General features: G+C 35.6%; 1 protein-coding gene across 1 annotated transcript in view; it reads left to right on the top strand.

Moving 5' to 3' along the window:
* The window catches only part of eys (EGF-like photoreceptor maintenance factor), a 183,479-nt gene that overhangs the window by 33,240 nt on the left and 132,028 nt on the right, over positions 1-18,211 (top strand). The window contains exons 12-18 of the mRNA XM_088012971.1: positions 3,039-3,161; positions 9,513-9,626; positions 10,543-10,665; positions 12,261-12,374; positions 12,849-13,082; positions 13,941-14,063; positions 14,166-14,279. Of these exons, the coding sequence (XP_087869097.1) occupies positions 3,039-3,161; positions 9,513-9,626; positions 10,543-10,665; positions 12,261-12,374; positions 12,849-13,082; positions 13,941-14,063; positions 14,166-14,279 (945 nt within the window). The remainder of the gene's footprint in view (positions 1-3,038; positions 3,162-9,512; positions 9,627-10,542; positions 10,666-12,260; positions 12,375-12,848; positions 13,083-13,940; positions 14,064-14,165; positions 14,280-18,211) is intronic.

The following is an 18,211-nucleotide window of genomic DNA, read 5'->3' as shown; positions in this document are numbered from 1 at the left end:
CAGAAACAATGATCTGAGAACCCCTGTTTATTCTGTGATGTGATAATTAGTTTCAAGATTTTGAAGATTTTTTTTTATTATTTTATCTGTTATTTATTTATTTTTTTTTTGTATATTGTATTATTAACTAGACTAAGTTTATATTTTGTTTTTTTTTCTGTCTTTTTTTGATTATCGATAAATAATGTTCTTACAGTATGCAGCTCCTGCTACACAGATTTTTTTTTTCTTTCTTTTTTAGTTTTTAGAAAACGTAAAATGCATCTCAGGACCCCAGTAAATAATCTACTTTCAGTATTTTCTGCCTCTTGTTTAAATTAGATTTTGGCAGAAACAGAACACTGATGTGTGAGCAAAGCTCCCATTACTGTTTTAATTTCAGTGACAGATTTATAAACAGGTGTTTTTGATCTCCTTTGTCCTTTTCAGAAATCCAATTAGATAAATGCTCTGCCAGGTTTACACGCTTCTCCCTGCAAAACATACACAGAGGGAGACGGACAGAAAAAAACAACTTTTTTTTCGTTTTTTAGCTATTTATGTATTTTCATCTCTTTTTTTTCACTAATTATTTTTTTCTCTTTTAATCATTTCCTTTGCAACTTTATCAGACACCAACACATTTTCCACATGAGTTCAACAAGGATTGTCCATCTCAATTTCTTAATATGTACTTTAGTGTCAAAAATGTAAATTCTTCTTCCACCAGTGTATTAATTGGGAGTCTTGTTTGTTAGTAGTTGGTGGACATTATTTTTGACAAAAGCACAAGTCATATAATAAAGATCTTGCACATTCAGAGATGATATTCTACATACCGTGGTTGTAAACGGTGGTTAATTGAAGCTGCTGTTTTCTTACTATAATTTGAAATCATTCTGACCATTTTCTTCTGGCATCTCACATCAATGAGGTGCTGTTGTTCTTAAAACTGTAGATTTTTTTTCTCTCTGTTAGACCATTCCCTGTAAACTTGAAAAAGGATCAGGATATTTTTTTAAAACTTAACACCCAGCCCAGGTGACACTAAGCACCTTCCATGTTCAAAGTTAGTTAAACTCCATTTCTTCCCCTGTCTATCGCTTGCTTTGAATTTCACCAGATTGTCTAGATGGCTAAATGCAATGACTCACTGCAGCATGTTTTTTTTCTGTTTGTGTGAACTAATTATTTTAGTTAACACAATTAGCTACTTTAACAAGTTAGCTAACAAGGCGGTATGTAGTTGTATCAGCCAAATTTGTTAATATGCTTTAGGTAAGAAATAAAATGATCAACAATGAGTATATTTTAGTAGGATATGGTCTCAAAAACAAGCTTGTCTGGCAGTATCAGTACTCTGACCTGAATCCAGCTTTCAAAATAACACCAGGCCTTTAAACCATTTAAATTAATCAAACTTAATAGCTGGCAGCAATCTGAATTTGCTGAAAAAGTCAAAAGGGCAATTCTTATTTCGAACCTCCTTCTCTGTTGCACTAAACCACTAGCAGCTGTCTGATAGAGAAGGGAGGTCCCATTTGGAGATGGCGACACTGTAAAAGTGACATTCCTTCATGCAACATTAACCTCAAAGTGAATTGCATGCACAATTGGTTATTAAACACTTCTGAAACACCCTGTTGGAGGCAATAGCTGTCCATTAACTAGTCAAGGCAACACATAATCTAATGGGAAAAGGGTAACTGGAAGGTCATCAAACATCTAGATAGATGTGATGATGTAAAGTAAGCTCATCTGGACTTGGGTTCCAATGTGAATACTAAGCTAACTTAAGGGTAAATGTACCCATAACTTATTGCAACAGTTTTCTTTCTAAATGGACTCCAGTTTTCAAGCACTCACAGCATGCAAGCAAAAGTAATAATGCACAAACTTTAGAGGAAGTAAAATGAGAATAAGGGAACAATATGTATTGTACATATTTCCAGCCACTTTTATACATAAAGAAATAATAAAAAAAAGATTGTTGTGGCATTGCAAATATTCTTATTTTGTTACACAGCAGAGTAGCTGACTATTCTGTCTGTAAAGTGTTCATTGTGTTTATCAGCGAGACAGTGACAGCTGATTTTTGCTAATTGCACTCTGTAGCACCACCCCGAGAAGGTAAAGGTCTAAACAGTGTGTGTCCAAGATGTGTGGGGTCTGCAGAGATGTTAGCTGCCCTTTTCCTTTTCTTGACACTAGAGCTGTTCAAGTCCTGGATGTAAGAAGTCATATGAAGTCTCTTGACAGCTAGGGAACCCAACATTACACATACGTACTTCATGAGGTTTTCTTCCATCTGATTTGTATAGATTTATGTTGACTTTAGCTGTTAGAATCATTCATTTTAGTTAGAGCTCATCAATCAGATTTTTTTTTGTTTTTGTTTTTTTTGTCTGAATTAGGATCTTTGCTTTTGGAAACTGCTCATATCAATTTTATCCAATGTTGATTTGTCTTTAATGCTACAATTAAAACAATTTGATCTTTTAAAGCTAAAACAAAAACATGAACAAACTACATGTTAAAATTCAATTCAATAATAATAGCACCCAATGTATAATCACTATTTAAAATTGCAGATCATTTACTCGCTTGAATAAAAACACAATATACATTGATGTAGTACTGTCTGTGTAAAGATTCCATACTGCGATTTTAGATTCAAATACGTAAAACAAACCAAAGTAGTCTATTTAAGTTAGATTAATGATCAATCATTCTGTCTCTGTGCTTTATTTATAACTCTAGATATTGACGTTGGGATCAGTTGGTGACATACAGACGTGCAGCCTGTATGCTAGATAAATTTGATGTAGATCAGTTTGATATGGTGAGCTGTTGTCAGTGATTTTACTCAATTACCATACTGCATAGCAGGTGGATTGTAAAAGGAAGGAATCGATACTATTAATCTGCTGAGAATATATAAAGCCATACAACTATGAAGATGAGCTGCTGGTTTATATGTTTTTTTATGTTTATTAATTCTCTTTACCTGGGCTTGATTCTGATGTCTTAACATGAATTATCTATATCTATGCTTCCAGGGTTTAAAGGAAAAGATTGCTCTGTGGATATTGACCTTTGCTCATTTGGACTATGCAGCGAACACACATTAATATGCACCGAGAGCCGGGATGGGCAGAATGTCTCTTGCACATGTGAAAAAGGTGAGTGAGACCTTTAACAGGGGTGAATAGTGAGAGGGAGAGTGTGTTGTAGAGTTGTGTGTTGAGTGTGTGTATTTCTGATCTCTGAAGGCTTGACAAAGATGACTTGACTGTACTGAAAAGATAAGGTGATCTAAAGGACAAGCGGTAGCTTCAGAGAGTATTAATTTGGGAACAGTTTTTCATTCTTTTGACAAGATTCTATAATTCACTCTTTGTAGAAATAAAAACAAACAAAAAACTCTTTGCTGATTCACAAAATATCATAATTATCTGTATGTGCAGTTACATTCGGTCAGGAGGGTTTTAATTTCTTTCAGAGAGGATGAGTCTCATCAGTTGCCGAAAGAAATTACTCAGAAGTGAGTGGGTTAGACTTGAATGAAGCTTTGCAGAGAGTCTAGGCTTCATAATAAAAGGAGCCCTTCATGTTGAACTACGTCAACATGCACCGGGAATCATGCCGCTCATTTCTGGATGCTGTCAGCCTGCTGGAACTAAAAACATTTTTCCTACCACGCCAAGCATAATTCACTCTGGAACAGCTAGAGCCTCTCTTCTCAAACGGATGGCTATTGCATAGAAGTTCATGTAATGCAATCAATAACTGTAACATCATTACTCCTGTTGCATTTATGCTTGGCATATGTCAGAATGAAGGATTGTGAGTGATTTCTTATGTAAATGAAAGCAACCTCCACTATGCTGCATTTCCCAGATCACTTCTCAAGGGTAAACTTTCAATTGCTGTCTTGTTTAGATGTCTCTTGTCAGCAGCCTTGGCATCCAGATTATCAACTTTAATCCTTGTCTGTCTAAATTGCAGCTAGCTGGTCCTAAGTTTCATTTTTATTCTATATACTTTATAAAAATATTTAGACCTGGTAGAATGCATAATGGTGAAGTGGAAGGAACAAAAGATATGATTTTTTAATTTTTTTCATTAAGTACAATAAATGCATTTCTCAGGTGACACGATACTCACCATGAAACATTGGTGATGGCAGCATCATGCTTTGGGAATACTTTTATTCAGAAGATAAAGAGAAAAGTAGTTAAAGTTAATGTAAAAATGGATGGACCACTTTTCAGGCCAATCCTGAAGGAAAACCTCTTCAATTCTTCAAAAGACTTGAGATTGCAACAGATATTCACCTTACGTCAGGGCAACAGCCTTAAATATTGACCCTTTAAGAGTTGAGAGCAAAACATATTTAGGTGTTAGAGTGGTCCAGTAAAATCCCAGAACTAAATTCAGTTGAGACTTCAATTGTAGCACAATTTGATACAGACTATTTTTTTCCAATCTGACTCAACTTGTACCACTTTCCTTAGAAGATGCAAAAATGTCTCTGAAAGAAATGCAGCTGCAATTCCAGTCAAATGTGACTTCTGAATTATTGACTTGGGTTTTGATTACTCATTTATTCTTCTCACATTTGTATTCTTAACGATAATTGAAATCATATACTTTCATTCTACTTTTTAGTTATGCATTGGTTTATTTTGGTCTGTCAAATCTAAATAAAAAAAACATGGAGTTTGTGTTTGTAATGTGACAAGGGTTTAGGGGAATGACTATATTTTACATACATATCACTACATTTTCAGAGTTGTAATTTTTCACCCATTATCTAAACCAGGGGTGTCAAACTCAATTTCCCCGAGGGCCACTTCAGCATATTGGCCCCCCTCAATGGGCCACATTGACGGTACAAATCAGGAGTGCATCCCTGCTAAAACACCCCAGACAAAAGGTTGACTTCCCTCATTCAGTTCTGTAGAGGCTTATAATGAGTCAATGGTTCAGGTGTGTTGGAGAAGGAATCCATCTAAAGTTGCAGATGGTAGCTCTGGAAAACTAGACTTGGGCACCTCTAGAATAAATGTATAAAAATACAATGTTAAAAATAAATTAAACACCACCTCATATTGTTAAATAACTGATTTTATGTATTGAAGTTTTAAATATTACATTTAAGTTTCCAAGGATGGATGTAAAATTACTGCTCAGTTTAAAAATTACAATATTTAAATCAGTGTTTAAAGGTAAGCAAACAAATAATAAAAACAAGTCACATGGGCAGACATTAAAGACTTTACGCAAAGATTTAGTCTCAGAGGCAACTGAAATCTATTAATTTAAAAAATCCTTTCTGAATATCATCTCATGGTCTCTGAACTAAATGCGTCTTTCTGACCGGGAGCTGACAGCGTGTTGAGTTATGGACCGGACGCTTTGGAGCGTCTGGTTAGGAAGCGCATTACAAACCTTTGGTTGAAATGTAGTTTATAGTCAATTCGTGCTCAAAACCTATTTTAAGTCAATCATTGGCCTATAAAATGCTGGGGGGCCACATGTGGCCGGCGGGCCTTGAGTTTGACACGTGCATTACGCCATAGAACTGCCAATTGGTAATTGAAGTAAAGTAGCTTCGATTTCAAAGAAGCCGACATTGAAGTCAATTGGCAAATCACAAAAGAGGAAACCTCTTGTTGTCTCACTGCACCCCAAGAGATGCATAACCAACAAAAACCATTTCTGTCTGGTTTTGAACCAGAGACCTTTTGCGTGTAAAGCAAACATGATAACCACTACACTACAGGAACTGAACTTCTTTGCTTTGTTTCAGTTTGAGGTTCCAAAGTTGATGTGAGATGCAACGCATGAAAATTTCAACCGAGGCTTGCACTCAGATGCCTGGATTCCGAGTACAGACCATGACACCACAGAACCCTTGTTGACCTTTAGTAAACACCTGTGATGAATAGAACATGCAAAATCTGTTTCTGTCTGGTTTCGAACCAGAAACCTTTTGCGTGTAAAGCCAACGTGCTAACCACTACACTACAGAAACTCATGCTCTTTGGAGTGTTCCTGGTAGATAATCCACATTTTGTTAGAGACTAATGTCAACGATGGGCATGGAACAATGTCAAATACTTATACCCCATATCCTCTCAGAGAGTACAGTAACTTGGTGAACAAACTGTCAGACTCATAATTGTGCCCAATTTCACATTACAGTCCATAAACTAAGCCTGGGATCAAAGAAATGTATTAAAGATGTCATTAGCAGAGACAAATGGTTCTACAGAGAATTATTATATTATGTATGTTGTTTTGAAAAACATTGGAATATAAACACTTTTATCAAATCTTCATTGTGGTAAGATCATGTAAGTTCTTCTTAAATCCATGGAAACTCAACAGTTTGTAAGGTAGGTGAGTTAGCTCAGCAGGTTAGAGCACCGTGTTGGTAATACTGAGGTCATCGGTTCAAACCCCATATGGGGAAATTCATGTATAAGTTCTTTCAGACAATCAACACTTCAAAATAAATAAGGGTTCAAAAATAAAATCAACACTTCAAAATAAATAAGGTTTCAATAATAACATCAACACTTTACAATAAAAAAAAAAATGGTTCAAAAATAAAATCAACACTTTAAAATAAAAAATGGTTCAAAAATAAAATCAACACTTTAAAATAAAAAAATGGTTCAAAAATAAAATCAACATTTAAAATAAAAAAATGGTTCAAAAATAAAATCAACACTTTACAATAAAAAAATGGTTCAAAAATGAAATCAACACTTTGCAATAAAAAATGGTTCAAAAATAAAATCAACACTTTAAAATAAATAAGGTTTCAATAATAACATCAACACTTTACAATTAAAAAAATGGTTCAAAAATAAAATTAAGACATTAAATAAAAAAATATCTCTGAAATACAATCACTTGAAAATTAAAAATGGTTCAAAAATATCAGCACTTCAAAATTCCAAATCTCTGGAAAATAAAATATTATATATGTTGTTTTGAAAAACATTGGAATATAAACACTTTTATCAAATCTCCATTGGTAAGGTCATGTAAGTTCTTCTTAAATCCATGGAAACTCAACAGTTTGTAAGGTAGGTGAGTTAGCTCAGCAGGTTAGAGCACCATGTTGGTAATACTGAGGTCATTGGTTCAAACCCCATATGGGGCAATTCATGTGTAAGTTCTTTCAGACAATCAACACTTCAAAATAAATAAGGGTTCAAAAATAAAATCAACTCTTCAAAATAAATAAGGTTTCAATAATAACATCAACACTTTACAATTAAAAAAATGGTTCAAAAATAAAATTAAGACATTAAATAAAAAAATATCTCTGAAATACAATCACTTGAAAATTAAAAATGGTTCAAAAATATCAGCACTTCAAAATTCCAAATCTCTGGAAAATATTATATATGTTGTTTTGAAAAACATTGGAATATAAACACTTTTATCAAATCTCCATTGGTAAGATCATGTAAGTTCTTCTTAAATCCATGGAAACTCAACAGTTTGTAAGGTAGGTGAGTTAGCTCAGCAGGTTAGAGCACCGTGTTGGTAATACTGAGGTCATTGGTTCAAACCCCATATGGGGCAATTCATGTGTAAGTTCTTTCAGACAATCAACACTTCAAAATAAATAAGGGTTCAAAAATAAAATCAACTCTTCAAAATAAATAAGGTTTCAATAATAACATCAACACTTTACAATTAAAAAAATGGTTCAAAAATAAAATCAACACTTTAAAATGATGAATTAGCACAGATTTTTCTGCAGATGGGAACCAGGAGGAAGTGTGTTCAGACCCCAGTGGGTCTGAACGCTGGGGTCTAATTTAAGTGAAGTTGCTTAATTTAATTTATTAAAAGTTATTGGGGTGGTTTTTGTCACTACGAGAAAAACGTAGATACATTTATCTGCTTAATTTGTGATGGAGTCTGGATTCATGGTGAATATTAACTAAACCGCATAAAATGCGACTAAATAGTTGATGTTAATATGATTGTAATTTCACAGATAAAATAGTACAGGACCGATTTTTTTTTATGTTGTCGGTCAAGATAACGTCTAGCGCGACCTGCCGCCCTGACACCAACTCACACACATCTTTATTCACAGTCTTACTTGTAAATCGATTTTTCTTTTCTTGGACGTTTTGATGTTAGCTTGTTGATGTCTCAGTTTTATTCGTTGGGAAAATCAATAAGCAGCTTGAGGTGACTCTGCTGCTCTCTAGTGGCGAGAAGCCGTAATGTTAGCTGGTAACAATCGGAATGCATTGTGGGAGATGTAGTTTGTAGTCAATTCGTGCTCAAAACCTATTGTAAGTCAATGTCGGCCTATAAAATGCTGCGGGGCCACATAAAATGACATGGCGGGCCACATGTGGCCCGCGGGCCACGAGTTTGACACATGTGATCTAAACCATAAACAATATTTAATCCTAGCTTATATTTAAATGAGATATTCATCATTAAAGAAGAAGTGAGGATCATTGCTGGGTCTGGATGTTTAGCTGCTATACCACTCATAGAGATTAATTTCCATATTTTAAGTGGGTTTTGAATTAAGACTTTTTGACTGAGGCATTGTTTTCTTGTGCATGGTTTGTAAGGAGCAGCTTTGCAGTGTAAGATGTTTTTTGTGCCATAAAATTACTTGAGCTCCATTATTTGTTTCATCAAACGCTCTTTCTGGCATAAGATAAGGTTTTTTTTTTGTTGTTGTTTTTTTTTTTTTTTTGCCATCATGCAGGTTTCTGCTGTGCAGCAGTTGTTTTTGTTTGGCTTCTGTTTCTGTATTTTGTCACTGTTATTTTTGCAGGAAACTGCTTATTCTGCAGCCAAGCAGATGCTGCGAATGTGCCTTTTATACATTTTTTTTTCCTATCACATATCTAATTGTGCAAAGCATCTCGAGCAGCTCATATTCTGTTTTACCTTGGCTGACTATGTGAAACATTCGTATTGTACCCACTGTACATTCAAATGCTTCTGTGGGTTAATTTAAGGTCAACCCACATGCAGGTTGTTTTCTGCTTGCAGTAAAATGACTTAAACACAGGAATGTTTCTTTCCTTTTGTGTGTGTGTTTGTGTGTGTGTGTGTGTGTGTGCGTGTGTGTGTGTGTGTGTGTGTGTGTGTGTGCGTGTGTGTGTGTGTGTGTGCGTGTGTGTGTGTGAACAAATGTTTGTGTGCGTCTGCCTACGTGTGTGCTGATGCATGTTATTTGATGTAGTACTGTCTGCGTATAGATTGAGTTTGATTTTGAAGAAGGCATTTGGCCTGTTTCATGTAATAAATCAGGAGGGCAATGATGGGCTCTTATTAAACATGATTAAATGATCCAGTGAGCTGAGTCTGCCTGTTCTCAGCAAGCTCTTTGAATCAATACAAGCATTGAAAGCCAGCTTTTGTTTGTGAAAACAAAGTCATGCTGATCCTAATTGGCTGAGGAATGAAACCAGGCGAAAAGATCAGAAATAAAGAAATTCTCCCCTCTTCTTTAATGTGTACTGCAGGGTATGGAGGTGTATTTTGTGAAGTAAATCTCAACAAATGTGAATCAAAACCGTGTCAGAATGGAGGAATTTGTGTGGATGACCTTGACCAGTATCAGTGTTTGTGCTTGGAAGGTAAGTTCCAGGAAATTTACAAAAAAAAATTAAATAAAAAATAGAATCTTGTACAGCAGACTGTGTGTTGCTTAGTACGATATTTGAACGTGTTTAATATAAACTGTAATGATACACAGAAGTTTATATAATTGAAACTTGAAAACAAAAGATGCTTAAAGAAGTCTCCAAAAACTCTTAATGTTCTATTATTCAAAATAATCCGATCCCCTAAGAGAAATTTCACTTGCATATTATTTGATGTAGTACTGTTTAGTTTTAACGAGAAATAAATCCCAGGTAGTTTTCTAATAATTTCTTTGTCGAGTCGACACCTTGCCAGTGAAACATATCTCTGACTAAACCTTGATTGCAGGTGAAGTCTGTTATGCATTTTTAATGAAGTCAGAATAATTGTCAAATTTTATGACTTGGAGGGAGATGGAAATTGGTTCCATGGTCAGTTTGAGAAATGATGAGGATTTGACCTGCACCGATGGTGCTGATAGCTAAGCATTAGTCATGGCTCTCCTGTAACTCCGGTGTGTGACAGTGCTAATGATAGTCATTTTGTAGCGTGACCATGCAGTGGAATATGTTTATGAGAGACAGAATGGCAAAAACGACACAAATTTCAGCCCTCGCTTTTACTTCATTGCTTTAACCTTTTATTGTGGAAAAAAAAAAAGACACCCAAGGTGCAAATTAAAATTCATTAGAAAAAAAAAAAAAAAAACTAAAGTTAAGGCAGAAAGTGGGGAGAAATTGCATTTCTTTTTTCTTTCCACTCATCAGTATGTATTTGCAAACGTGTGATGAGCTTTCATTGACAAGTCATGTCAGATTTCATCACTTTTGATACCAATTAGTATCTTTTCAAGTCTGGTGTTTACTGACATTCACGCTCCAACTCCGACGCTATTTTTCTTTTTCTCAGGCTTTGGGGGTTTCAACTGTGAAATCAACCATGATGAATGTGTCCACGGATACTGTGCCAATAATTCCACGTGTATTGACTTGGTTGCAGACTATGAGTGTATCTGTCCTTCAGGTTTTGGTGGTGAGTTATCTTTATCATTTCTCCTGGCAGTTCTTAAAACACAGAGCATAGATTGATAGCTCCTGAGTGCTGATAACCATCAACCTGTCCCTTTGTCACATCCAAGAGCTCACTCACTATTTCCCAAATGAGTGCACCTGACTGAGAATGGTGTTATAACTGTTTCATCTCCTGAAAAACCAAAGATCAAAGTCTCAAAGTAAAAGTGAGGTGAAACTGATTCCGTAACATGTACTCCAAGTATTCCACTATGTTTAAAGATATATTGTATACAGTGCACCTGTCAAGTTCATTTTTGTTATCATTTGTCTCATGTATTATATATACCGTGTGGTGTTGCTTACACAGACACATATCAGCTACACTCAATAGCAACATCACCCTTATAGGATCCCATACCACACATGCAATAAACCGCAGTGGTTTACTTGTGATGGAAAAAAAAATGTCCATCATAAATCATTTTGAAACTGTGCCCATCATTAATTGGACACATCTCTTGCAATCCTGTACAATTCAACTTAAAAACAAACAAATATATCAGAGAAAACAACATCGTCATCCACCTTAACAAAAATTCTAATTGTATCTCAAAAGCGAATCCTAGATCGACATTTTTTTTTTACCTTGGGTTTGGTGTTTTGCTGTGACCTGACTAGGGTTGGTTAGATCATAGCCTGATTGACCCATCCTTTATAGACTTCTTACACAGTTTTGAACATCTTATAATGTTATTTATTTAAAAGATGTATTGCATGACATGTAACAAAAATAGGAGTAAAGGTATGGCTTCAGAGTGAGTTATTATGCTGAAAACAATACACAAAAGGAAACTATTTTAACATTAAACAAATCTTACGTACTTAAAAGTAAATAAACCAGTGTCCTGTGGTAGTACAGGGGTAGAGCACAACCCACGTATGGAGGCCTTAGTCCCTGACGTGGCCGTCGCAGGTTCGAGTCCCGGCCTGATGACCTTTGCCGCATGTCTTTCCGCTTTCTCATTACCCACTTCTTTCCTGTCTGATCACTCCCAAATTATTTTTTGGCTCTAGGACACTAGAGCCAAAAAAAAAATGTAAATGAACCAAATGACAAAATTGTGATTAATTTTGACCAAAGGTCATTCCTATTTCCTTAAATGAAATAAAAATATTTTTTACTTGAAAGCAGATTAATATATTCATTCCAGTTATTTTTGTCTGACACTATAATTTATTTCAAGATCTAAAACATAAACCATGACCAAATAACAGCAAAAAGAACTCTTCAAATAAAGTATTACTTATTCGCTTTCTCATTGCATCAGAAAGCGAGTACTACAAGCCAACAGCTCAATGGAATCTGCAGGTTTTGCTTAGACAGAAACTGTATAAACTATTTTGAATGATTAACTGAGTTTACTGTGCTGTTTGATAACGAGGTTTGTTTGTTTGGAACATATGTCGTATTGAATTGAAGCGATTTTTTTTTTTTTTTTTTGCAAAGAGCTTTGAGTCAACATTTGTTGTGAATTCCATTTAAAAGAGATGTGAAAAACTTTTTCAGAGCCATTGCCATTTATTTGTCTTATGCATGTCATTCAAATCTTTCAGGTAAGAATTGCTCCATATCTTTGTCTGCATGCACAACTGACCCACACCTCTGTAGAAATGGAGGAACTTGTTTCCTTTCTTACACTGAGGAAGTACAATGCATTTGCCCTTTAGGTAAGGATTTTTTTTTTTTTATAAATTGAGTTATGTGAATTTATCTAAATTCCTATTGGATTTAATATGTGGGCTAAGCCTTTGATATAGTGGTGTGGTGAATATAGATTACACCATGTTAGGCTATTGTGTTTACCTGGACCTTTTCATGCTTAATGCGGTCTCCTTTGTGAGTTCTGTCTGTAATGAAAACATATTAATGTTGTTTATTGCTGTGAAATCAATGACAAACACATTAACCTCTGAACATAATCACAGCTTATTTGAAGCCACTGCCAGTGCGGGTTTTCTTTTTTTTTTTTTTTTACCAATTTCTTCCCAGTCTGCTTAAACAGTAAAAATCAGCAACCATAAAAATCACAGGCAACTGGAGCATCATGTGAAATCAAAATATGTGAATCCTGCCATGTGTAGGTAGGCATAAGGAAACCGCTCACAGCACATCACTCTCTTCTTTGATCCTGCCTCTTTCAGGCTACAGTGGCGGAGACTGCTCGTCGTCGGTGAACCAGTGTGTGTCAAATCCATGTGACCCTGAAGGGACCATTCTCTGTGAAGAGCTGAAAAGTACTTATAGATGTGTGTGCCATCATGGCAACACGGGAACACACTGCGAGACACCTATAAACCACTGTGTTGACGGCCTTTGTCAACACGGTTCAGTATGTGTGGATCTGTCAAGAGGTTTCAAGTGCGATTGTTTACCAGGTGGGTTCGCCCTTCAGCTGAAGCAGAGGCTTTCCCTTGACTGAGTCATGTACATAGCAGGCACACTTCCAGCTGATGCTTTCACTTGTTCAGCTTTCTTCTCTGTAGGAGTTTAATCTCTTTGGCCTTAAGCAACAACCCGCAGTAGCCTTTATGCATTGTGTAAGTCGGGGCTTAGCTCATCAGGATGTGAGTTGACTTCAAAGCACTGATAATGCACAGGATGTCTGTGTGTTGGAATGTGTTGGATTTTCATCAAAGTAAGAGTCTACTGTTAGGGAATGTACAGGCAAAGCCGTACATTTTAGGTTCATATTATAATGACAAAATTACTGTTAAACCTAATTTATCAATGCAAATGTATCTTTTTTTTACCTAGTAGTGGTAATACTAAAAGAAAAAAAGTGAAAAAAAAAAAAAAAAAAACTTTATTGTTGATGACATAAATTATTATGAAGGCCTGGCCTGTGTTACATCACAGGCCATATCAACGACACATAATGCGCAACGCTGTGATATTTCGATCACATCATCATGTTGTATTATGTTATATTTGTATGTCTGCATGTGCACATGTATAATATATGAGAGTTTTGCTCGGAATAATGTACCTAAATGATTACTTCACTTGCTTGACTATGCAGAAGAAGAGGGCAAGTTTAACTAAGCGTATGCATCTTCCTCAATCTTTTCAGAAATGTTAGATTAAATGTACCATTTAATTTATTTGCCACACATCTGATATAGAGTCATCAATCAATCATATGTTAGTAGCAGTGGTTGCAGCAGTCATATAACAGTATACTAGATAAAACAGCATGTTTTATCTAGAATGAGCTAACAGCCTGTTCTCTACAGGTTTAACAGGCCAGTTTTGTGAGATAAACATTGATGATTGTGAACTGGATCCATGTGGACTCCTCAGCATTTGTAAAGACTCTCTGAATGGCTATAATTGCTTCTGCGCACCTGGATTTATTGGTAAGTGAGCGCTATCTTGAAGTCATTCCTTATGTAGTGATGTGGCTTTTTTTCTGTTTTAAGAAGGAATCAACATATTCTGCTCTCAAACATTTTTTTTAGGAAATAACTGTGAGATTGAAGTGAATGAATGTCTGAGTCGCCCTTGCGAAAATGGGGGGTCATGCATTGATGAGCTCAACTCATTTAGTTGCGACTGTCCTGCTGGAATAACAGGTGGGTGATCATTTCTTAGATTCTTTAAATTCCTTGTTAATTTAAGATACACTTTTAAAGCATTTTTCAGTTATTTATAGATGATATAGTCATAACAGTCAAGGATTTTTTTTTAAATAGCTAGTATCAAATCTGATGGATTTGATGGTTGTGAGTTCAGTTCACACTTTCCTCCTCTGCCACATCTCCAAGGATCATTTGACAAGTTGTCTGCTGATCAGTCTCACCTGTTATTCACTCACAGATCTCTGTGTTGTTTATTTAACTAGTGTCACAGCTGTCTCCTTGGTGTTATGACAGCCACTACAAAAGCTGTTTTTAGTGGCTTTTAAAAGAAAACTGTAGGTGTTTAAAGAAGATGCAGCTCAGAGAATAAAAACAAACTTTAATATTCAAGTATGTAGGTGCACAATTAATTATCAATTAGATTGCTATAAACATGTACACCTGCTTAAATGAGTAATTAACAGAATGGTCAATTGTATTGTAAATATAGCTAACACTGATTAGCTGACTGACACTCCTGTTCACAACTGAACAGTGAGAATTAAAATGCATTTAAAGTCCAATTTCAACATTAAATCAAGATGCCTCTCAAATATCCTTTGATATTTTACTATCTTAACTCTGACTTTGTTTTATCAGAGCAAGTTTTATTGATTGCTCCTGAGGTTTATTATTACATTAAAAAGTTGTACTCTGTTGTTGGTTTCCTGTTTATTGTTTTACAACATTTTTATTTTATTTTGTTTTTTAAAGTTTGAATGCTTACCTGTCTGGAACAAAAAAAAAAAAGAAAACTGCCTTTTTTATTTCTTCTGTTTGATAATAATAATAATGATGCATAGGCGCATGAGGTGCCTTGTTATAGAGGATAAGCTAAATGGCCCGCTACTGATAAAGCAACTAACTGACTGAGAAAGAGGACATGAAATGTGTTGTTCTTTGGTCTCCAAAGAACAACACACTGAACTGTTACACCACTTATTTAGCTGCTAATGGATTAAGTTATTTACACACTCAAGCACACAAGCAGCACATACAACTGCAATTAAGTGAGTACTGCCTTCATTGACACTTGTCTACATTTAACTATATATTAGCAGTGTTGGAAAGTATATCCTAATACTGTGGTGAAAACCAGAATTTAAATCTGATGCAGCAATAGATTTACTAGAAATGGCTACAACTCAATACTAAAGTTAATAAACAAAGAGTGAGAAATTTTGTAACTGAGTTGTCCACCATAGGGATTGATCTGAATAACTTCAAAGCTACGCTATGTAACTTTGCATATTTGTTGAAATTGTCACGCGGACGTCAACCAAACAGAGAGATTCTGCTATGTGACGTAGTGGCCTGTAGTTGGTGTCCTGGCAGAAGATGTAGGCACCAGTGCAGGTCAGCAAACTGCATCCTCTCGCTTTCAGTAAATAAAGCCAAGCCAATTTCTCAATTTTATCCGCCATTGTTCAAAGAGACCCGGAGAGGAAAAGAACGCGAGAGCCAAGACGCTCCTCCCAACATGCGTCTAGAGCTTTTTTGATGCTCGTCTGACTTCAAAGTGCACAAATATCCAACTTGAGGCGTTTGACAAATTTTCGACGTGCGGAACACGTTCGGTCGGCATTAGCTGCCAATAAAAATAATTTTTTGAAGTGGCTTGATCAAAGTCTGGACTTGAATCAAATTGGGATGCATAGCTTGACCTTGAAGAGGCCATTTATGGTTTAAATTAGTCTAATGAGACTAAGCTAAAATAAAGTTACTTGAAAGTGTTGCAACTGTTGCAACCAAGGACAGCTCAACCAATTATTAGCTTTAATCAGTTTTTACTTTTTTGCCCAGGGCCAGGTTTGTTAGAATTTTTTTTTCTTTCTTTTTTTTCCTTTTTACTAACAGAAATTATTATTTAATTTCTGTTAATTTAAATAACAGAAATTTAATTCTGTTTTTAATTTGTTGGATTCAAATCATGTGACAAAATATATAAAAAAACCTGAATACATTGTCGTTTTTTACTTTATTTAACACGTTTGCTTAAGAAAAATCTAAACACTACGGTGGCCGACAGGTGCAAATGCGCAGCAAAAGAGAAAACATGCAAACAAAAGAAAAGACACACGCACAAATTAAATGCGGCAAACAAAAAAGAAGACACCCCCGAATGAAATGCAGCAAACAAAAAAGAAGACACCCCCGAATGAAATGCAGCAAACAAAAAAGAAAACACCCCCGAATGAAATGCAGCAAACAAAAAGTGTTGAAAACGGAAGTGCTCCAGACCACTAGGGGGAGTCTAACAAAAAATAGCTGTGTCCGAATTCAGGCTCTGCATCCTTTCAAGGGCCCTGAGAAACTGATCCTTCGAAGCATAGACATAATAAAAGAGTAGACCCCCTCCCACGATTGGCTGCTCCGGCGCAAATACGCTCTTGGAGCGGTCGTCCCTCCTGCTTTGCTCAACCAAAACAGCAGAAGATGCCTTCAGCACTGCGGAATATTGTTGATCGGATCGACGGACTACTGACGTGAGGGCTCGACAGACTTTTCGCAAGTAAGATGGACATATTACTGTGTATTTTTGTGATTAGAATATTACTATACTGTATTTATGTCCACTGGCGAAATACCAGCTAATGCTAGCTATAGTGCTTGGTGTTCAGCCCCCGCTCTGACAGCTAACCGAGATTCCGTAAATCTTAAAATGTTTCAGTCATTCTCCAACATTTAGATTATCTGATACAAGAGCCTACTATAGAAATGAAACAATATTATAAAAATCATAACATTCACCAGCAAAGTTTACACAGATGACAATGGCTATTATTTAATTATTTAACTCAGTCAACGTAAGATTTTGTTTTGAAGGTTTCCTACGACGTGAGGAAGAAGGGAGAGACAGATTCACTGCACAGCACGGATGAATCTCGTATCGGATTTTGGACCCAATCTCAGCTGCTGAATCACTCTTAAACCAGAACTCGTAGGCTGGAAAACATTATATATATATATATATATATATATATATATATATATATATACATATATATATATATATATATATATATATATATATATATATGTGTGTGTGTGTGTGTGTGCATAATCATGCATAGCCTAATGTATATTATTCAGTATTAATGATTATTTATTTATGTTTGTATACTTATATAAGTATGTATTGATAAGACGAGAGCGGTCCATTAGGCGTCTGTCCTTTTATTATGTCTATGTGAGAAACGGCCCGATCTACAGAAGACGGGTCCTTCGAAGGCCACGAATATGGACGACCAGAAGAGAGAAGCTGTAGCCTCCGGCTAGCTGCCTAGCCTCCATCTCGGCGTTATGTTGCTTAGCAACCGTGACAACGTGAAGCACAGAGCAGCGAAGGAAAAAAAACGGACTCAGTTGTTTTTTACTCTTTATTTCTGTATTATTCTTCACCTTTTGTAATAAAGGTTGTTCCATAGTAAAAAGAAAATCTGTCTGATTCTAAAATGTTTAATATATACAAGGGATATTATTCATTTTCAAATACTCTCCAGATCTCAGGTAGTAAGACATTACAGTTAAATAAACTATGTTTGAAGGCTTAACTTTAATCAGTCAAACCCATTTGCTCAGGAATAAATTAAATACTTTACTTAACCAAAAGATTTTACTACTACTTAACTTAATATCTACATGGAGCGCCCGGCCAGCTGACAGCTTGCGAGTGAAGCTGGCTGTTAATGCAGCGGGAGAAGACATCTCCGAAAACGTCGGAGCAATATTGGAAGTAGATAATTTATTAATGAACCGAGCAGATATTTCAGATCTATACATCTACATTCTCGCCTAAAAACATTGTAAAAAATAATTTTGTGTAATTTTAAGTGTAATACAGCAAAAATTATTTTGTCGCCATTGCTGCTTTTTTGAACACCCGC

The sequence above is a fragment of the Poecilia mexicana genome, unplaced genomic scaffold (assembly GCF_051168715.1).
Source record: "Poecilia mexicana isolate PSO_F unplaced genomic scaffold, ASM5116871v1 scaffold_15, whole genome shotgun sequence".
NCBI classification, from domain to species: domain Eukaryota; kingdom Metazoa; phylum Chordata; class Actinopteri; order Cyprinodontiformes; family Poeciliidae; genus Poecilia; species Poecilia mexicana.
Note: the sequence above shows the minus strand (reverse complement) of the source record. Positions and strands in the feature narration are given on the sequence as shown.